Source organism: Rhamphochromis sp. 'chilingali' (genome assembly GCF_963969265.1).
Source record: "Rhamphochromis sp. 'chilingali' genome assembly, chromosome: 16".
NCBI classification, from domain to species: domain Eukaryota; kingdom Metazoa; phylum Chordata; class Actinopteri; order Cichliformes; family Cichlidae; genus Rhamphochromis; species Rhamphochromis sp. 'chilingali'.
The window spans coordinates 12948997-12969058 of record NC_137943.1 but is presented as its reverse complement, the minus strand read 5'-3'; the positions used below and the strand labels follow the sequence as shown (position 1 = coordinate 12969058).

The following is a 20062-nucleotide window of genomic DNA, read 5'->3' as shown; positions in this document are numbered from 1 at the left end:
TTTTGCCCTCTTAAGCAGATTAAAGAGAACTCCACATGCTAGTAATTCATCTCACAGGAGAAATAAAAGACTCAAATCAAGCTGAATGAGCAAAAAGAAGCAAACTTTAATTTTCCAAGATTATTAACACAAGATTTTCTTTTTGTGAGTACACTTTTTAAGCACCAACATCAGTTAGTGGGAAGAAAACAAAAACAAAAAACAGTGCAGCAAACATAAAAACATTGTTCACTTCAGCTTTAAACAGCAATAAGCCAAACAAGGTCACAGCAAAAGTACAGAGGAAGAACTCAAAAGTTAGCCTCAGTTCATAAGACATGCAAAAACCACGTGTAGGCTTGAGATGTTTTGTATGTTGGTGATTTTTATGTAAAAGGTAAAGCAGAGCAGTTTTCAAAGTTGAAGATGTGGAGTCTAAGAATAATTTAGAGCAAATCTACAGATATATAAATGGGGTCAGACTATTAATTTGATGTCCTACACAGCATAAAGACACACCTACTTAACTTGACTATTGTAGCATTAAAGAAAAACTAATAATTCACGCTTCGCAGGTTTCATTCCTGTGGATGCCTTTTCTCTTTGGCAGCCTGAGCACTCTTCACCACACGCTCTGCCCTCTTAGCATCTACAACAGGATGTTAAAATTATTAAGACGCTTTGGCTCAGAGTGGACAATCCTAAGCCATTACATTAAGTTCTTCAGTATAGTGGATTCAACAACATAAAAAGGAAAGCTTTTAGCATCACATGGATAACATGAGGCGGTGAAAGATACTGATGTAAGCTTCACTAGTGCGAAACGAGAACTTACAACACCGAGTACTGAAACAGAGATACAAAGTTCATCATAGACCAAACTAACTGCTCTGTCCTCAACATGATTGTACTACTGCTTTAACAGTTTCACACTCTTCTATAGGTTAAAGACTAACAAAAAGCAAAGAAAATCAAGAGGAATGGGGGGTGTGGGTGGGTGCTTATCTACATAAATGTTAAACTTGGGTTACATGTGTTCGTAATTTGAAGGTAACTTCACCTAAGATGTGTAACCTCTAAATGTGTCATCGGTCGACTTCTCAAATGCATCATCAAAACATCTGTGTCCAACGTGGTGAAACCAAGTTGTCCGTTGTACAGTTGAGCCTTACATGTTTTCACCCTCCTTTTCAGTGAGCATTCATGTCAAGTACTCCACCACGTGTACCATTTACACCTCTGTCTCACCGTCTGCATGTTTTATGACGTCTGACTTCAGGGCAAGGCTCTTTGGGAAGTTCTGCCCTCTTGATTCGGCTTATCAGGCGCTTTCAGCTATATGTGCTTGGCGACTGCTATCTGCTAGCTTTAGCAGCTTTGGGGGAGGGGTCAGCAGAAAAGAATGACCGCTTTATTCAGTTACAAGCTGGTTACAGTGCCTTCACTCGTCCTTTTGCACTATTAAAAAGACACAAAGAAGAACAACAAAACAAAACAAAAACAAAAAACAAAATTATCTCACGATCCGCAGGTCTTTGGAGCTCAGATTTGGAGACAAAAATGTTTTTCTTTTTTACGTTTACACATTTAAGAGCTTCTTCCACCACTTTGTTCTTTGCAGACCACCTAGGGAAAGACCCGCCTTGAAAGATGGCCAACTACACTAGCTTGCGTCACTGAAAACCCTCAATGAAAACAGCCTTTATTTAGAAAACTTTCCAACTCAAAGCTGAGAAAGCAAAGCAAATGACCCATAACTGGTTAGTCCTCAAATTTCTTTTAAACCTCTGAGGCACAGCACCACAAGCATTTCTGAGTTCTGTTGAGATGCCAAACGTTTCTCCCGGTTGCTTAAAAATGTGATCAAATGCAGAACCTCGATTCAAGCTTTGAGTTTAAAAAAGTTGCCATGTCAACTGCTTCAAGAGCTGCGTCTCCATTTATTTTTCTCTCTCACTCCAAGTCACAGTGGACGTCCTGTTGTTAGCTTGGAGGACTTGTGTGAGACACCTCTTCTCCTTCTTTCTCAGCTTTTGGAGCAAGAATCCCAACCACACCGCCTGGAGATCCGAGGGTTCGGGGGCACGCGAGGGACAAGATGACGCAGTCGGCCCCTTTCCCCTCTCCAGAATGCCTCAGATCTTTTCGCCCTCCTCGACCTGTTGAAGGTCTCACCTCTCCCAACTGCGCCGCTCCGAGGACAACAGCTTTCTCCTTTGCTATGTCTTCGCGTGTGAGCAGCAGTGCCTTCTCTCCTCTACCAGTCTCCCACTCTTTCCGTCTTGCTCTCGTCCTGTCCAGCTCTACTCCCATTTTTACTCTCACTCTTGTGATTGGTTGGTTTCTCACGGTCTCTCTCCTGTTACTTTCACACAGTGGTGCTTCGGTTGTAGCAGTGGAAAACGGGTATCCATGTTTGTTCTTTTTTGTTATTACCCAGATTAAAATACCAATGAACTAAGCTTCACACAGGCCTAGCTCCTTTCCTGCAACCTGCAAGACAAACACACTTGTTTCAGAGAACATTCATTTAGCTTTTCAGTGCACTGCAACATACACATTGTATCAGACTCTGAAATTAATCCAAGTCTCTTAAATGTTAAATAAAAAGTTGGAGAAACCCGTTAGTAAGTTCAGCTTAACATAAAGATAAAAACGGCTTGCCTGATGTGCAAGGGCAACAAAACCCACACAACAGCACATCGAGCTCTGGCACGTGTGTTCAAAGTTAAAGTTAGTTCTAACCTATGTGTTAAAAGCTCATGATAGCATAATTTAATCAAAAAAGTTGAACTACTCCTTTCATTTTAGTGAGTCATCTTAGCCCACAGTGGAATATCTTACAGTCTAGTACTGGGACAGTCCAGTCACACCACCATGGTAGGCCCGCTCCCCCTGGTACGTGGAATCCTGGGACAAAGCCACATCAATCTGAGACTTGAACTCATCTCCAAGGTAACTGTCCTATAACAGGACAAACAAAAAGAGATCAGTCAACAGTTATTCCTTCATTTCCTTCCATGCAGTAGAGAAATCTTGGACATGTTTTTAAGAGAAAATCTGGGCAAATGCTGGACTAGGTCAGAAACAGTTTTTCAGATAAACAAACCAACCTGGGAGAGTTCAGGCTGGGAGAGCCCAGGCTGGCTCATCTGTGACGGCTGGCTCATGTTAATGTAGCCCTGCGTCAGAGGGCCCTGGGAGAACGGCTGGGAGCCCTGGTCCTGGCTAGTCTGGCTTGTAGTCATTTGACCTCCATGCTGTCCGCGGTCTGTTCCACCGCTGTGGTTTCCACGGTTTCTTTGACGGCCACCTCGAGTTCCCCCACCTCCTCCGCTGCCCGATTTGCCCTTTAGACCGCCGCCGCGACCTGTTCGTAGATCAAGTCGGGTAACAAAATTCCATTAAACAATTCCTAGCTGCCTTAAGGGGAAACTGGAGGTAGCATGACAAATTTATGACTTTCTCACCTGCTGTAGGTCCATTCACCTGTCCCAAGTATCCTGGTGGAGGAATCGGAGGCATCACAAGGTTGAAGGGGATCGGGATGTTCATGGAGGACATGGGATTGGCACCTGTGCCAATCATACCGATCTGGTCATGCGTCTGGAAATACATGTTGGACGAACGCCCTGCAGTAGTACGCATGTTAAATGCACTTAGTTAATTATACTTTTTCAGTTGGGGGAAAAAGGTGTGTATGGGGTAAGAAAGACATCTCACCGTTGCTGCTACGATCATAAACAGATCCAGGAATGAGGGCCTCCCTCGCATCATACATAGCTGTGCTCATGAATCGGCCACCCTAAAAAAGAAAACAGTAAGAAAGCTCATCTTTGCGTCTTTGCAGTGATGTATTATACTGGTTTATTTTTAGTCCTCAGTACAAAAGCAACAAATATTCATAATGTAAAAAACAACAAACAAACAAAAAAACTTTACTTTAGCATCAAAAGCACTGTGTGTGTAACTAGCACACACACACACACACACACACACACATAAACTCACAGGGTTGATGGTGTTCACCAGCTTGCGGGGCTTGCTGAATTGCATGAGGCTCTCCCTCAGGTTGTTGAGTGGGCCTTCAACCAGGACCTTCTGCTCCTTGTAGTAATTGAGCAGGTGGTTCCACAGAGGCTGCTTGGACAGGGCTTTGGGGTTTCCCACAATGATCACGCCATATCTGTGACAGAGCAAAAGACAGTAACAAATTAGGGCACGTTGTCCTCACAGTGATGGTTTCAAAAAGCTGGTGAGGTTTCTTGCATTACCTGGCCCTGGTGAGTGCCACGTTAAGACGTCTGGGATCATTGAGGAAGCCGATGCCCTGGTGCTCGTTGGCCCTCACGCAGGAGAGGATGATGAAGTCTTTCTCTCTCCCTTGGAAAGCATCAACACTGGCTATTTCCACCTCCTGCACAAAGTATGAAGACATTCTTGGGTGAGGCGTTTTATATTTTATTCCAACACTAAACACAAGTGCCTGAAATTCTTTGGTCCTGTGTCCTGCGTAGGTGCTACAACAAGTGTTTGGCCTCTCCTTTAAGGATGCTGGTATTTCATTAGTTTAGACTGAATCAATTTAACATTCATTTGAATTTTGAATGAAACATTTCTCAGTCTACCTGGTAGAGTTTGGTGTGGAGGGAGCCACTGAACTGCATGTACTGGACCAGATAGGACCTCTGACCCTCATAGGGAGTGATGATACCAATCTGATCAGGTTTTGCTCCAGCCTTCAGCAACCTCGTTGTTATTTTCTCCACATTGGCTGCCTCAGTCCTGCATGAACAAGTAGAGTGAGTAGAATGATTTTTCTTTTGAATATAGAAAATCTGAAGTAACACAGGAATCTATTAACCTTGACTATAAACAGATGAGACATCACTTCAAGCATACAGTGTTTCTGAACACCTAAGTCATCTACTTTATATCAGGATTGTTCGAAGTGATTCAGAAAATTTATGTCTGTCAAATATTGGCTATTTTCAGGCATCATTTAGGCACTAAAAGGCAGACACAGGCAACAGAGTCCAAGAAAGTTGGCACCTGTTCAAATAAGATGTTCCAGAGCTAGCAATTTCCTCTTGGCCTTGGGTGACATAGAAGAACATCGGCTTGTCTGGTTGGGGCCACTGGAAGTCGAAGCCTTTTTTCACACGGTCCGCTGCAGAAAGAACAAACAGATTATGGTGTGCAGTCTGGTACACTTAATAATCACATTAATAAGCTGGATATGATTAGCGACAGGCTGTGTTACATCTATGAGTCAGCTGCCAGATGACTACATTTTAGAAGAGCATAAAAAACAAATGCAAATGTTTTACAGCCTAGAGTGGGTTTTAAAGAAATATCCAACACATAAAGTGTCACATAAAGCAGCATATACAGACGGTAAAGATCTTTATTTATTTACTTTTAAGTGTCTGTACTGGTAAGAAATGAGGAAATGTGAGGTTGTATGTCTTTCCATCTCACCAGCAGTGACTCCGTTCTGCAGAGAACCCTCATAAAAGATGTTGGAAGGGAAGGCACTGAGGGCCGGGTGCATGCGGTACTGGACCTGCAGACGGATTGGTCGGATCCCCAAAACTACAAGACGCTCGAACAGAGACTGGGACAGACCTGCTTTAGCTGCCTTCTTACACATCACCACAGGTCCCAGCTGGCAGTGATCACCCACAAGAATCAACTACGAAGAAAATAAACACGTCGTTACAAATTGCAGCAGTTTAAGCTGATCACCAATACTGCAGATTACTGATCAAGTGTTATTTTCACTTATGGAGCTCCTACCTGCTTGGCTCCAAGGACTACAGGCACCATGCACTCTGGCTCGGTGGCCTGGGTGCTCTCATCGATCAGGATAGATCTGAACTGCATCTTGGCCAGACGAGGATCTCCTGCCCCAACGCATGTACAGCAGATCACGTCAGCATTCTGGCAAAGAGAAAAGAGAGAAAGTTGAGTTTCATTATGATGAAGTATCACTTGTTTTTTTTCCTTAATAAACCATCACAACAATAAATTATATTTTAGTAAAAAGTTAATGGAAAGTCTCATCATACAAACTATGACAAAAAAAATATGGATGAATACACATTACTGTGCCTAGCACTGTCATAAACAGGACATATTTAGAGTTCAGCAAGTCCAAATGACACACCATAAGCAACTCTCTCTCAGCAGTGCGCCTCAGAGCTCTGTAGCGCTTCTCATCTGAGGAGGACAGCTCTCCAGTCTCATCCTTCAGCTGTTGGAGTTTCTGAAGCTCTGGCATACTGCAGGCATGAACACATTTATCAGAGTGTGAGATCAGTGATGTGTTTGTGTGCAAAGATTGTGTGCTGCTCTGACACAAACTGTTATAATACAACATCATAATCTTAGTTGTGGTTCCCCTAAACAGTTTTGATTGATTGATTGAATCTTTATTTTGAACATGTTGAAAAAGTATAAAAAAAATAGAATTAAAAGAGACAAATGAACAAAGCAAACAAAAGGAAAACGAGGAACCACAACTCCAAATAACGTCCATGTTCAAAAAGGAGCAGGAAGAAGCATAAGCTTATTTAATCCCACCCCTTTTCCACTATCTAGTATCAATAGACTACAGAAATACCTCCTTGCAGTTTTAGACTGCCTGTGTAAAACTAAAGCATGTATGGTAGTTTTATTGAATCAATACAGACCAACAGCTAGTCCAACTCTTTAAAAAGAAGACAAAACAGGCTAATCACAAATGCACAAAAAAGATAGACAGATATGTGTTACCTGTCCATATTACGGGTCTGGTTGTGCAGAGCCAGGAATGACACTGGTGAGTCTATGGCCTCTCTGCTCTTGGCACAGAGTCTCACCACCTTGAGCCCTGTTTGGTGAATCTTCTCAGTGAGCTGATCAACTGCAATATTACTGGGAGCACAAACCAGCACAGGCCTGGGAAGACAATTTTAAACCGTATTAATGGTCTTTTTTTCTAATTATTTATTTCAGCCAGGACTAAGGTCATAAAGACTTCAAGGAATATTGTAAAAAAAAAATAACATTAAGTTAAATGTAGAGTAAATAAAGAATAAAACAGAAAGGTGGCATTACAAAAAAGACTAGAGTCAAGTTTCGTACCCATTTCCTTGTCTGGCCAGGTGGTACACAATGGTGGCAGAGGTGACCGTCTTTCCTGTGCCAGGTGGGCCCTGGATCAGACTGAGGGGGCGCTGCAGCACTGTTTTCACAGCGTACACCTGCATCACAAAACAAAAAAATCCATGTGATCTCTGACAGGACAAAGTCCAAGAGGCCAGGTAGCAAGCAAAACTCATTTCAGTCATGTAACACGCCTTCTTCTCCAACTCACCTGGGAGTGGTTAAGGTCAGGGAGGCCTTGAGCAGTGAAGCGTTTGGGCAGCTGGCACTTGATGACCACATCCTCTACCTCATGTCCCAGCAGTTTGTGGTAGATGTAACCAGACACTGAAGTCTCATCCACAGCAAATGTCTTCAGAGCACTCTGCATCCTGAAAAGAAAAACATTTTTTTTAACAAAACACTGTTATTGTAACTGATACAGAACTTTAGGTTTCAGGTCTTTATTGCACTAATCACATCAAATACAAGAGTGCACAGATTTGAAATACCTATCAAAGGAAGTGGACTTCCACACAAAGTCCACCTGAAAGATGTGAGGGATCTCCACTGGAGCCCCGGCACTGCTCCTTAACTCGATGGCTATTTCATCACCATAATCTGAGACAGAAGGTCAAGGAAACAGCTAACGCTTCAATATGTACTGGAGTAACAAAAACATTTCATTTCTGGCACTGTATGTCTTACCCAGATTATTCCCCAACTGGACTCACAGATATTCCTAATGATACATTTTAGATAACTTCCTATTTTAAAAGTGCATCCATCCCAAACTCCAAAATTCCAATAATTTATGAGCGGTCTCTCACAAGTACTGAGGGACAATCACAGTCTTCTTCTGCATGTAAAATTGTAAGCAGCAGCTACTCTGTCCTTTAATGAAATGCAAACCCAGCTGCACAACAGTGCATGTAGAATGTTTTGGGTTTGGAAGAAGTGAATAAAAAGGTCTGCATGAAAGTTTTACATAACTTTTGCCTTTCTGCAATTCATTTTTGAATGCAAGTCATGCAAACACTGCTTTGCATTTCTGGTTAAAACACCTAAAGTGATTCAGTCTCTACTTCGTGTTAGTTTCATTAACACTAAATGTTCAAACTGTGGAGGAGAGTCACTAAAAATGCAATGATCCACAGCCTTGGATTGTACTTGTGGTGTAGTGTAAATTAGAAATTATCCTGTATAAACAAGATCTAAATATAGAAATTGTTTCCAAAATACACTGGAGCATGAAGGAAGACAAGTTTGTTTATATGGTTGTAGTTTCACACAGCCGCCACTAGGTGTTCCTAAAGATCCATACATCACCTTACCTGTAGTTTTAAATGTGTATAAACAGATTATATGGTTAAACTGCAGTGTGTAGCTTGGGGATGGTATGCCTATTCAAAGTCATAAGGATACTGTCAGGGACTTTGATGACATGTCCAATGCCTTTCCAAGGAGGGGCCAGGTCTCCTTTGTATCTCAGGCAAATTTCATCTCCCTGCATCAGCCGCATATCTAAACAACGGGTGATGAGACAAAATATTTTTTTAAATGCACATTAAGAAAAAAAGAAAAAATCAAAATGAGTGCAAAGGATTATAAAATCATACAACCGAATAAGTTTAAAGAGTGCACACACAAATCACAAAGCAACATAGTATGAAGTGATGGCTGTAAACTTCACAGTGAAACTACTGCTACATACCTGAGTCTGTCTTGGGAAGGGTGAAATAAGCAATCCTCTTCTTATTCAGGCCCAAGTCCCATCTTACTGTGATGTTGTCTTGTGTCTGTTGAGAAATAAATTAATAACAAAATTATAATTAATATATAAATTTATAAATTATATTATAAAAATAATAAATGTAAACAACAGAAACAGCAATGACGCCCATTTTTCAAAATTATCATACACAATAAAAACTATGAGTACGTTTTGGTTACAAAATCCTCAAGAAGTAAATGCAGAAAATCCCTGGCTATAGATCTAAGCTTTTAAGTCATACAGTAAAAAAAAGAATTCACTTACAAACAAAACAAATAGCTAAAGTACTGTGACAAGAAATCATACAAACTGTAATCAAGTTGTTTGTTACCTGTGACTCTTTGAGTTTCTTATCATAGTCAGCTTCCAGCTTCACAAGAGGACCAAAAATGTTTTGGTACTGGTAGGCATCCTCATAGCGAAGCAGGACATGTTGGGGCTCCTCATCTACTCCAGGCTTTTCCAGGTCCTCCAAGGTTGCTGTGGGATTTTCCTACCAAGGAATAATTTTTTTAAAAAAAAAAAGAAAAAAAAAAAGAAAGAAAGAGAAAAAACAAACCCACCCACCCACATGTCAGATCGTGCATGATAAGATTAAAAATGTGGATAGAAAAGCAAAAAAATATTTAGAGATGGGCAGGTTCCTTTGTGGTGAAAAATAGTAGATTCAAACTAAGAAACATTCCGATAATTTGGTATGTAAGCACAGTGGAATCCATAAATCTTATGATAGATCATTACTATTTTACTGCTTCAGTTTTAGGTTCCTGCATTAGGTCTGCTGGCTCACTACCTTAATGTTAGTCTATTTGAACACATGAATAGAACCAAAGGCAGTATTTAGTACAGTTATATATTTGCAAATATAACAAGTCAAAAACATCTGGAGGAAAAAGATTAATGTTCTAGCACGCACATGAAACAGACAGTGCAGACATTTCCGTTACATTATTTGCATAACAGACAGCTGTATAAATTCATCTGGTTAACTGTAACTATATAGATAAGTCTGATCCGCACTCAAATTCGTGCTGTGGAATATTTACATAGTGAAGGTGGTGTGACAGTACCTTCCACAGCTCCTCCAGCTTGTTGATCTGCTGAGCAGTGATCTGGCGTGCCCGGAGCTGCTCCTGTTCTGAGGGAATTTTGACCAACCAGGAAAGAAAGCAGCGGTCCTGGATTAAAGGCTGCCACTGTGAGCTGTCCCAGTTGATGTCTTTCAGGCTACTCTGGCTAGCACATGGCTGCCTGTGTTAAAATCAAAACAAAAAAGTCAAACATAATTTGTTTAAATGACCCCTATGGGTGAACAGTCAGCTACTCAGGTTTTGCCCTTACCTGCACAGTAACACCACAACTGAGTCAGCCTTGGCAGGAATGAAGCCAAGCAAGAAGACGTTGCGACAGCCACAGTTGTAGCACTCCAAAACCGTTTCCCCCAGGGGGCCATCTTTATGCAGGGTCACCTCCTTGGACTTTGCCCTCACCAGGTGGTTAACAATGTGGCTACAAGTGAGTAGAATAGCAATTAAGGCACTAGCTGGAAAAAAAAGCAAGACTGTGCATTCAGTACACTAATAATTCTTACTTTCCAAGTCTCAGCTCAACATGTTCTAACCATGCAATTGTCGTCTCAAAACCCCACTGTGCAGTGACAGAATTATGAAACCTGATTTGTCTATAATGTCAAAGCAAATACACTGTGTGTGTTTACTAGAAGAGCTGAATGAATAGGGAATGCTTTGTATGACAGAGGTGATCCACAATAGTCTGGTTTTAACTGTAACAGTTCAGGAAATAATACAGTACTAGGTTAAACAGTTCTTTACTTTGGATTTCAAAATTAAACATTAGCCTAAGTGGCCTTTCACAGTCAAACAATCTTCTTTGACTTCTGCCTTAAGTCAACAATGAAACTATAGTCATCCATTTTTAATAGCTGTTTCACAACAAAACAGAAACTCATTATTACAGTCACTGTACTCGTCTAACTAAAGGATAGCGCACCTGTAAAATGATCCCCTCAAGTGTTATTTAGTTAAGACCTAACATAGGATGGAGCAAAAAGAGGCTGGTAAGTGAGTGCATCTTACCTGCCAGAAGTGTTTCCACGGCCGTTGCAAAACCACTTCTTGCTGGTGTTGCAGTAGACCACACAGGCTGGATCGTGAATCCCACAATAACTGAAGGAGAGTCAAAATTGAACAAGAAATGCAAAGCATTTTTATATAAAAGACCACACAGAAAAAAGAGCCAGAAAACAGGGAAATTGCACTACCCCAACTTATACTCTTACAAGACCTCTGGTGTGGCAAACCCACATATTAAAACCAAAAATCAACTGGCAGTAGCCTTTTACAGCTGTGTAAAGCAACAATGCATGCACAATAAATCCAAACTGCAAACAGAGACCATAAAACAACAAAATAAAATGACACAAGCAATGGATGACAGGCAATTCAGAAACATTAGTCTGGTCCTTTACCTGCAAGCATGCACAGGAAGGTCCTTGGTATAGTAAGTGTCCTCCTCATCCTCCTCAAAGTTCAACTCTGCCAGTAATTGGCTGGCCTTCACAACAGGGTCGTCTCCATTCTGTAACACACCATCAGGGCCATTGACCTGAGGAGACAAACGAATTTAAGAGTCATGAAACGAAACTTATTGTCGACATTATGCATTATATGCCACAGGATCACACATCGTCAACTGATACTGGAAAAGATGGGCGCCAAACTGGGCAGTCAACCAGACCGATGAAGTCTTATGTAATGTAATTTTTCCACAGCAGCAGTCATACTGTCCCATCATTAAACGGACTGTTGACAGTATTAGAATAATTGCCTCTACTGACCAGTGATTGTTATTTTTCAGTGACAATGTATTCAGTGCATATAACTACAAGTAAGAGAAATAAATAACTGCCGGTACATATATGTATGGGCATTTTTGCTGGTTTACAACGCAGAAAATTCAGTCTTAGTTCATATAGCAATAAAGTCAAGTGGCTTTACATGCTAGTTATATCGGCATGCTAGCTATGTTAGCCGTGAGCTAAGCTGGCTAGTTGCCGTGCTAGCCATTAGCGGAATAAAAGCATGGTAACGGAGGCAAGGCGTCAGATGCTAACGATGTTGTTAGCCATCGTTAGCTGATTCACGTTTTGTCAACACAGCAGGACCTTCATTCATGCACAGAAACGGCGTGAATAACCACACGAACCTGGCCGTCTAGCTGACTCTGGGTTTGGCCTTGAGTCTGGGTCTGGCTCGGCAGGGTAAAATCGGTGAAGTCGTACTCGGAGCCCTGAGTGTCCGCTCCCAGCAGCTCGGCTTCCTCGGTGTCCAGGAACGTTAGAGTCTGCGAGCTCGGCCCGTACGCCTCGACACTCATGTTTTTCACCCTTTTGTCAGCGGTATTTTGGCTGTTGCTACAATATTCCACAACTGTTGATGCTTCAGATCAAACCGAACAACGGACACAAGCTAATAATAAGAAAATGACAAACAGTGGTGGCAAGAGAGAAAGACAGGGGGAGCCTTGATCGCGGCGGCGTTCCGTTCGTCTTCTCCACCCCCGCTCCTTTCCTCTCATCCCTCAGTACCACTTGTCTCCTATAGGAAGTCACCTGTAGGAAGCGAGAGAAGGCAAAGAGACAAGAAGACAGGTGCCGATAGAATAGGGACAGGTGTCAACTGATTGCTCAAATATCTATATATCTATAGATATAAATGTATAGATATATATACTCTTTGAAAAAGTTTATTATTATGCACTGTCAAACTTTATGACTCCATAAACTGTCTTACACTACATTTAACCGTTAAAATTAAATGTTCAAAATTAAAGATAAATCAAGAATGCAGGAAGCACATTTGCAGCATCACAACTTTTATTATATTTTGAATGTATCTAGCAGGAGGACCTTAAAGGGAAAAAACCCATCAGGACTGGTTTGCATAGCCAGCAGGCCCCATGAAAATGCCTTCAAAACAAAAGGTTTTGATTTTATTTATTTAAAAATGTATTTGTTTGTCCTTATTAGTTAACACAGAGAATAACAAAACAGCGTTGTTCTGTCAGAAACATCTGCATCTGTGATACCTTCATCCATCCATCCATTCTCTTCCGTTTATCCAGTTCAGGGTCACAGGGCTGCTGGAGCCTATTCCAGCTGTCATAGGGTGAGAGGCAATGTACGTCCTGGCAGTCTATTGCAGGGCTAACACAGAGAGACAGAGAACTGTTCACACTCATGGGGGAAAATGCCATACAAAACCATGTACAAAACAATACATTTACACAATAAAATACAGTGGACACTTTACTAATGATTATTACAAAAACATGCAAAGACACGATTCAATCTTTTGTAGGCTTGGTTTGTTTTAAGTAGTACTATGATCATACTAAAGTTTCTTTCCAAAAAAGTTGGGATGCTGTGTAAAATGTAAAAACAGCGAAGCATTTGTGTTTAAGACCCACTGATAATGCAGCAGGATAGTGCATTTTGCCCAGATTTTCACTGCAGAAACTCAGAATGGTACTCAGTAGGTTGTATAACCCTCACGTCTTTGTATGCATGCCTGACAAATCCCATGTTTTTAGAGAGAGGATCTCCTTCCAGATCTGAACCAGGGCATCACTGCATTCTGGTAGCGTTGGATGAACTGAAACATAATGTCCCAGAGATGTTCTATTGGATTTATGTCAGATCAGTCAGTGGTATCAATTCCTTTATCTTCCAGGAACTGCCTGCATACTCTCACTACATGAGGCGGGGTTATTGTTGAGCACCCAGGACCCACCACTAAACTGGTTGTACTGAACGATGATACGGGCAGCAAAATGTTCTCCACAGCTTCTCCATACTTTTCCACGTCTGTCACATGTGCTCAAGGTGAGCCTACTCTCAAATGCTTTAATATCTAAAAAACAAATCACACTTGTTGATAGGGAACAAGTGTGATATGGAAGACGAGCAAGTGGTGGCTGCAGAGAGGGGCCGACAGCTGTCAGAACAGCTGGGTAAGTCATTTGGTCAGAATGAAAACTGGACACTGTGTGTGGTATTGTATCACTCTGGGTGTGCATCTCCCATTTCCAGGAATATTTAAGTTTATTCCGATGGCCAAGTTTTGATTAGACTGTTTGTTTGTGAGGCTGTCGTTATGGGAGCAAACATAATGCTTAATATCTGTGAACTGGACATGTGTGTGCTTAATAGACTGGCAAATTACAGCAGGATTTTCCTATCCTCGGTCAGAAGGCACAGGTGACTTATATGATGAAAGAGAGGGTCCACAGCAATGATAATTAGGGTTCTTTTAATCCAAACATCTCCAGAAGTGAATTCGTGTGAGTATATGTATATGTGTGTGTGTTTTATCATTCACGCACACGCACTACACATGTTCAGTACAACAGCCCAGCTCCACCAGCGCTATCAAGGTGGACCAGCGCAAACACAAACAAGGGATGGGAGGAATGTACCATCTTAGCAGTGGTTAGAGGGGGTCTGTGGAACAGTCTATATACACAAATCACAGGGGTTTTCTACAGCCGCCCCCTAATGTGTATAGCACATTAGTAAACATCAAAAACCCATGTGAATATAACTAAGGACGTTCAGCTGACAGTTCAGGTAACGTGATAAGTTTTGACACAGGCCGTTGGTATTTATGTTCCCCAATAGCGACTTCAGCTACTCGCACCTGTCCATCCGGGCTGGGAAATACCTGTGTTACCCGTCCTACGGACCAGGAAGCCCGTGGGAGCTGATAGTCCACCACCATGACAGTCTGTCCCACTTTCAAAGGTGGAGTAGTCTGGTTCCACTTCTGGCGAGGCTGCAGTCCAGGCAGGTAGCGCTGAATGAACTGAGTCCAGAACCGGTCCGCTATGACTTGGCTGTGACGCCATTTTCGCCTTCCAAGTTCTTCTCTGGTGCCATATACTGCCTGGGGAAGGGAAGCATCGCGCCGCCCCATGAGCAACATATTTGGCGTGATCGGGTCAACATCTGCAATATCCGAGGAAACGTATCCCAGTGGCTTGGAATTAAGTATGCCCTCTACTTCAATAAGAACAGTAAGCAACAAATCCTCTGGCACCGCTTGACCTTTGAGGGCAACTTGAAGTGCAGATTTGACTGAACGGATCTCCCGTTCCCAGGCTCCCCCAAAATGTGGAGCATGCGGAGGGTTGAAGTGGAAAGTGATGCTCTGTTCACTGAGCTTCTCCTGCAGTCGTGGCTCCATCACTTTGAATGCCTCCTGCAGCTCTCTGTCTCCTCCTCTGAAATTGGTGCCCTGATCACTCAGTATTTCAAAGGGTTTTCCTCTTCGAGCAATAAATCTGCGCAGAGCCATGAGAAAGGAGTCAGTGTCCATACCAGTGAGAAGGTCGAGGTGAATGCAGCGGGTCGTAAGGCATTTAAATATAATGCCCCACCGTTTTTCTTGTCTCCTGCCTATCTTTATAGTGAAAGGGCCAAAACAGTCAATTCCTGTGGACCAGAATGGCGGCTGATTTAATCGCAAGCGGGTAGCAGGGAGATCAGACATCTTCGGTGAAACAGGCTTGGCTCTCCACTTCTTACACTCCAAACAGCGATACTGATGCTTCCTTATGGCCTGTCTGCCTCTTAAAATCCAATACCTGCGTCTCAATTCGGCAAAGACACGTTCTGGGCCAGGATGCAGGAGACGTGTATCATAGTCTTTGATGATGAGCTGAGTAGTAGGATGGTCTGGTGACAACACGATAGGATGCAGAGTGTCAACATCCATCTGCTCTGCTCGCCGGAGGCGTCCACCTACTCGTATGAGGCCAAGCTGACTGTCATATTCGGGAGAAAGGTTGCTCAGTCTGCTGTCTTTGTACACCTCTTTCCCAGATTTAAGGGTGTGTACTTCAACAGGGAAGCTTTCTCGTTGCGCCTGTTTGAGAATTTGAACTTCTGTCTCTAGTCGTTGTGCTGCTGACATAGGGAGGCCAGCCGCCCCGTGAGAAGACAGGTGGGTGGCCTGCACCAAATCAGCCCAGGTGTTGTATGCAGGATCAGACTGTGCCAAATCTGTAGTGACACAGGCACAGAAAGCTGATTTCTTTAACTCAGTATTATCTTCAGTGTCTGTACTCACAGTAGGTCGTGCTGGCCACTGCTCAGATGCTTGTCTCAGGAAGGGGGGCCCATCCATCCACTGGCTAGGTTTTGACAGCTCACGTAATGGTTTTCCCCGGGTGATGTCATCTGCTGGGTTCAAAGCCGAGGGGACATACCTCCAGCTGGCGGCCTCAGTCAGCTCCTGTATTTCGGCAATACGAGTACCTACAAACACTTTATAGTGACAGGACTCGGACTGGATCCAGTTCAACACAGTGGTAGAGTCGGTCCATAAAGTAGTCTCACTAATGGGCAGAGTAAGCTCACTGAGGAGGAGTCTAGACAGTTGTGCCCCAGCCAGTACGGCACACAGCTCTAAACGGGGAATTGACAGTTTCTTGCGGGGAGCTACACGTGATCTGGTCATGATAAAGGCAGTGTGGACCTCATGTTCTGCCGATTTAAATCTCAAATATGCCACTGCTCCGTAAGCACTCTCTGACGCATCACAGAATACATGCAGCTGGAAAGTTCCCTCTTGGGTTGCTGGGGCTATGTAGCATCTAGGCAGACAGATTTCTTGTAGATACTGTAGCTCACTCACCCACTCTTGCCACCGCTGGAGTAACTCGCCCTCGATGGGATCATCCCAGTTCCTGTCATTCTGCCACAGACGTTGAACAATAACCTTTGCCCGGGTCGTGAAGGGGATGATGAAGCCCAGTGGGTCGTATTGAGAGGCGAGGATGCTGTAGATATTTCTCATGGTTGACTCCTGAGGAACCACTGGCCGACATCTGTAGGCGATCTGGTCTGTGGAACAGTGCCATGCCAAACCTAAGGTTGGTTCTTGGGGATCTGGTTGGTGTTCAGTCAACCACAGCTCGCAGGTAGGGGACTTTGCTTCAGAGGGGAGATGAGCAATGGCCTCTGGGTAGTTACTTGCCCACTGTCGGATTTCGAAACCACCAGTAGATAGCAACTCTCTGATGTTATCGACAAGTGGTCGTGCCTGCAAAGCAAAGGGCAGAGATTGCAAACAGTTATCGACATAAAATGAGCGCAGCACTGAGTCTAGTACTTGTTCATTGCCATCTTTATGATCCTGCACATGGCGCTGAAGGGCATACGTGGCACAACAGGGGCTGCATGTGGTTCCAAAGGGCAGGACACACCACTCATAAATGTCCGGGCTCCGATCTCTTTCCATATCTCTCCACACGAATCTCAGCAGGGGCCGGTCATGCGGAAGAAGCCGCACCTGATGGAACATACCTCGTATGTCCCCACTCACAGCAACAGGGTGCTCCCTAAATCTCAGCAGGACACCTATTAAGGATGGACCGAGAGTTGGACCTGGTAGCAGCTGATCGTTAAGGCAGTCTTGCCTATATTGGAAGGAACAGTTGAAAACTATCCTAGGCTTATTGTTATGATGCACAATATGATGGGGAATGAACCAGGATTCATCTGTGCGGTTTGCCTCTTCAGGAGTGAGTTTCCTTACATAACCTGCTTGTTCCAGTTTGTGTATTTCTGCATTGTACACAGCCGCTAGATCAGGATCTTTAATCAGGCGCTTCTCTGTGGACCGAAGGAGAGCCATCACTGCGTCATGGTCAGTTCGTAGTTTAGTGGAGTCTCTGCGGCGGAGCAGAGGAGTAGCATAACGAGCTACTCCATCCACCTGTACACGTTCTGTGGTTTTCTGCAGTAACTCCAGTGCCTCTTTGTCTTGTTTAGAGCGAGTTACCTCTTTCTCTGATCGAAAGGGGAGCACATCTAACTGCCACAGCTTCTCAACGTTCTGTCTTAACGCTTGAGAAGGAGATGGTAACAGGGATGTGTGCAGACATGAAGCTTCAGTAGGTAGATGTAGAAAGGTAGCCGGTCCCTGGATGGCCCAACCGAGGTTAGTGTTGACAGCAACAGGGCTGCCTAGTGGACCGACTTTGACAGGTGACAGAGGGGTGATGAGCTGGACATTATCTGAGCCTATAAGAAGCATAGGCTGCACATCCTTAAATGCTTTGATGGGAACGTCGGCCAGATGTGGATATCTCTGACAGAGTATGTCCACTGGGCAGGATTGTTTTGCCAGATTAAGTTCTTTAGCAGTGAAGACACGTCTGATGTGATGTTTGATTTGGGGAGAGCTGGGTGCACTTAGTTCAAAAGAAACCGATGCGCCTTGTAACTGTGACACCTCCTGCCTGATGGTTCGTAGTTTGAGGGACTCCTCTGTGATATTTAATTGCAGGTAATGAACCGCTGCAGATAAAACAATAGTCCGCTCTGATCCATCGTCAAGAATGGCATAGGTGGACAGAGATCGCCCATTGTTGTGGAGGGTAACTGGGACCACTTTAAGCATGACTCTGCCTGAATGAGTGACTTGGTCCAAATACACCATGCTGGAGGCTGTACTCAATGTCAGGATACTCTTGTTTGGGCGAGAGGCAGCTTCATGAAGGATCTGAAGGTGTTGTTCTCCACAGGTGGCACAAGGTTTCTTCAGATTGCAAATGTCAGGCTGGTGACTCCGACCACATCTCCAGCATCTCTTATTGTCATTAATCCATGTAATAATCTGTGTAGTACTCAGCTTAATGAAGTCAGAACAGGAACTCAAGTAATGTTCTGTACTGCTACAGAAGGGGCAGTAGGGCTTAAATTTCTCTCTTTTCTTCCCTTTCATAGGTTCTTTACTGTCAGTAGGGGCTGAAGTGGTATTAGCCGTCGGTGTTGTAGGCTTGTCAGTGCCATAGTAGACTGATGAGGATGTCTTTAATGGTCGTGATGACTTGTCTCTACGATCTGAGCGGGGTTTATCAGATATGTAGCTTTCTGTAGCCCTTCGTGATATCTGTATGGCCTGTGACTTCCTCTCCAACCACTGTGCAAAGTCAGGGAGAGTATAGGTGTTAGCTGAGTCACTCTGCAAGATGCCCTTTGCAAGACAATATTCAGCAAAACTGTCTTGATAGGAGAAGGGGAGTTTACTCAAAAGCCTGTCCACATGGGAACCACACTCTAGTTCGCTCTTAGCAGCTCCTTCCATGGAGTTTAGTAGTCCCACCAAACTACTAGCTGATAGAGCAAAGTCTTCAAACCCCTGTGCATCTCCAGCTTTCACTGTGGGAGCTCTCAAAATGTTGTTAATTTCACCTTGGACTAATTGGCGTGGTTGTCCATAGCGCTGCTGTAGAGCCTGCATTGCTTTACTGAAGGGCATAGTGTCATGCACATACCTCTTTGCAAGCTGAAACGCAGGAGGAAACTTTAGATGATCCAGAAGTACTTGGAATTTGTAATCCTCAGACAGGTGTGGGTGTGGTCCCAAAACTCCATCCAGACCTTTCTTCAGTAGCAGGAAATCACTCTCTTTTCCTGTGGTGAAGCGGATCAGGTTGGGTTTAGGGATGCCATAAGAAGAGGAAATAGCCATCTCCATCAAGTTCGGTCTCTGAGAGGAAAGCAGAGATGAGGAGTGTTGTGGGCTGCTCTGAATTACATCATGCTGTGAACTGACAGGTGCAGCTGGAGCAGGATGCCGATAGGTATACTGTGAGCTAACAGCAGGTGGCAGCACTGGTGTAACGTATGGCTGACTGAGAGGTGGGCCTGAAGTCCAAAGCGGATAGCCTGGAGAGGGCATGCCAGGCGGCAGCGTGACAGGGTACTGCATAGTGCCAGGGATACTAAACTGAGCAGCACTGTGTGGCACAGACCACTGTGGGGTTGATGACTGCCAGTTCAGGTCTCTTTGCTGATACCAGGGAGGATGTGGCTGTTCTGTTGCTGTAAATGCAGACCGGGGTACCACTGGTGTTGGCTGAGCAGCTGATGGCATAGAAGAGTGGACGTATGGAGGGGACTGAGGAATAGGTCGGTTAACAGGGAGAGTAGGAGCTGTTGACTGTAATATTTGAGGGTTATCAACATGATGAGCTGTGGAAGGGGAGGTCTGCTGTACAGTATGAAACTGAGGGCTAGGTATTACTGGAGATATGGGAGGGATGTTTTCTAGTCCGCCCATAGGAGGAGCTTGTGTAGGATTATTATCCACA

At 43.7% G+C, this 20062-nt stretch overlaps 1 protein-coding gene across 1 annotated transcript; it reads right to left on the bottom strand.

Annotated features, from left to right (window-relative positions):
- Positions 1 to 921: 921 nt before the first annotated feature.
- LOC308383309 (regulator of nonsense transcripts 1-like) lies at positions 922 to 12468 on the bottom strand. Its single transcript, XM_080861181.1, has 24 exons — positions 12107 to 12468; positions 11370 to 11506; positions 10978 to 11067; positions 10223 to 10390; positions 9952 to 10132; positions 9213 to 9374; positions 8822 to 8906; positions 8533 to 8631; positions 7620 to 7728; positions 7340 to 7499; positions 7108 to 7226; positions 6757 to 6921; positions 6149 to 6263; positions 5779 to 5922; positions 5461 to 5674; positions 5032 to 5149; positions 4608 to 4764; positions 4254 to 4396; positions 3991 to 4165; positions 3703 to 3784; positions 3450 to 3611; positions 3093 to 3349; positions 2824 to 2943; positions 922 to 2472 (listed from the first exon to the last, which is right to left on the bottom strand). Exons 1-23 carry the CDS (start codon positions 12275 to 12277, stop codon positions 2827 to 2829), a joined length of 3330 nt encoding a protein of 1109 aa, XP_080717307.1. The 5' UTR covers positions 12278 to 12468; the 3' UTR covers positions 922 to 2472; positions 2824 to 2826.
- Between the last annotated feature and the right edge of the window lie 7594 nt (positions 12469 to 20062).

Bases quoted from the DNA above. Each gene is read 5' to 3' on its own strand.
- LOC308383309 (XM_080861181.1), bottom strand. From the start codon at position 12,277: ATGAGTGTCGAGGCGTACGGGCCGAGCTCGCAGACTCTAACGTTCCTG. The intron at 11,507-12,106 runs GTTCGTGTGGTT...TTGTCTCCTCAG, and splicing joins AGAGTCAGCTAGACGGCCAG to GTCAATGGCCCTGATGGTGT. The intron at 10,391-10,977 runs GTAAGATGCACT...ACTCACTTGTAG, and splicing joins CGTGGAAACACTTCTGGCAG to CCACATTGTTAACCACCTGG.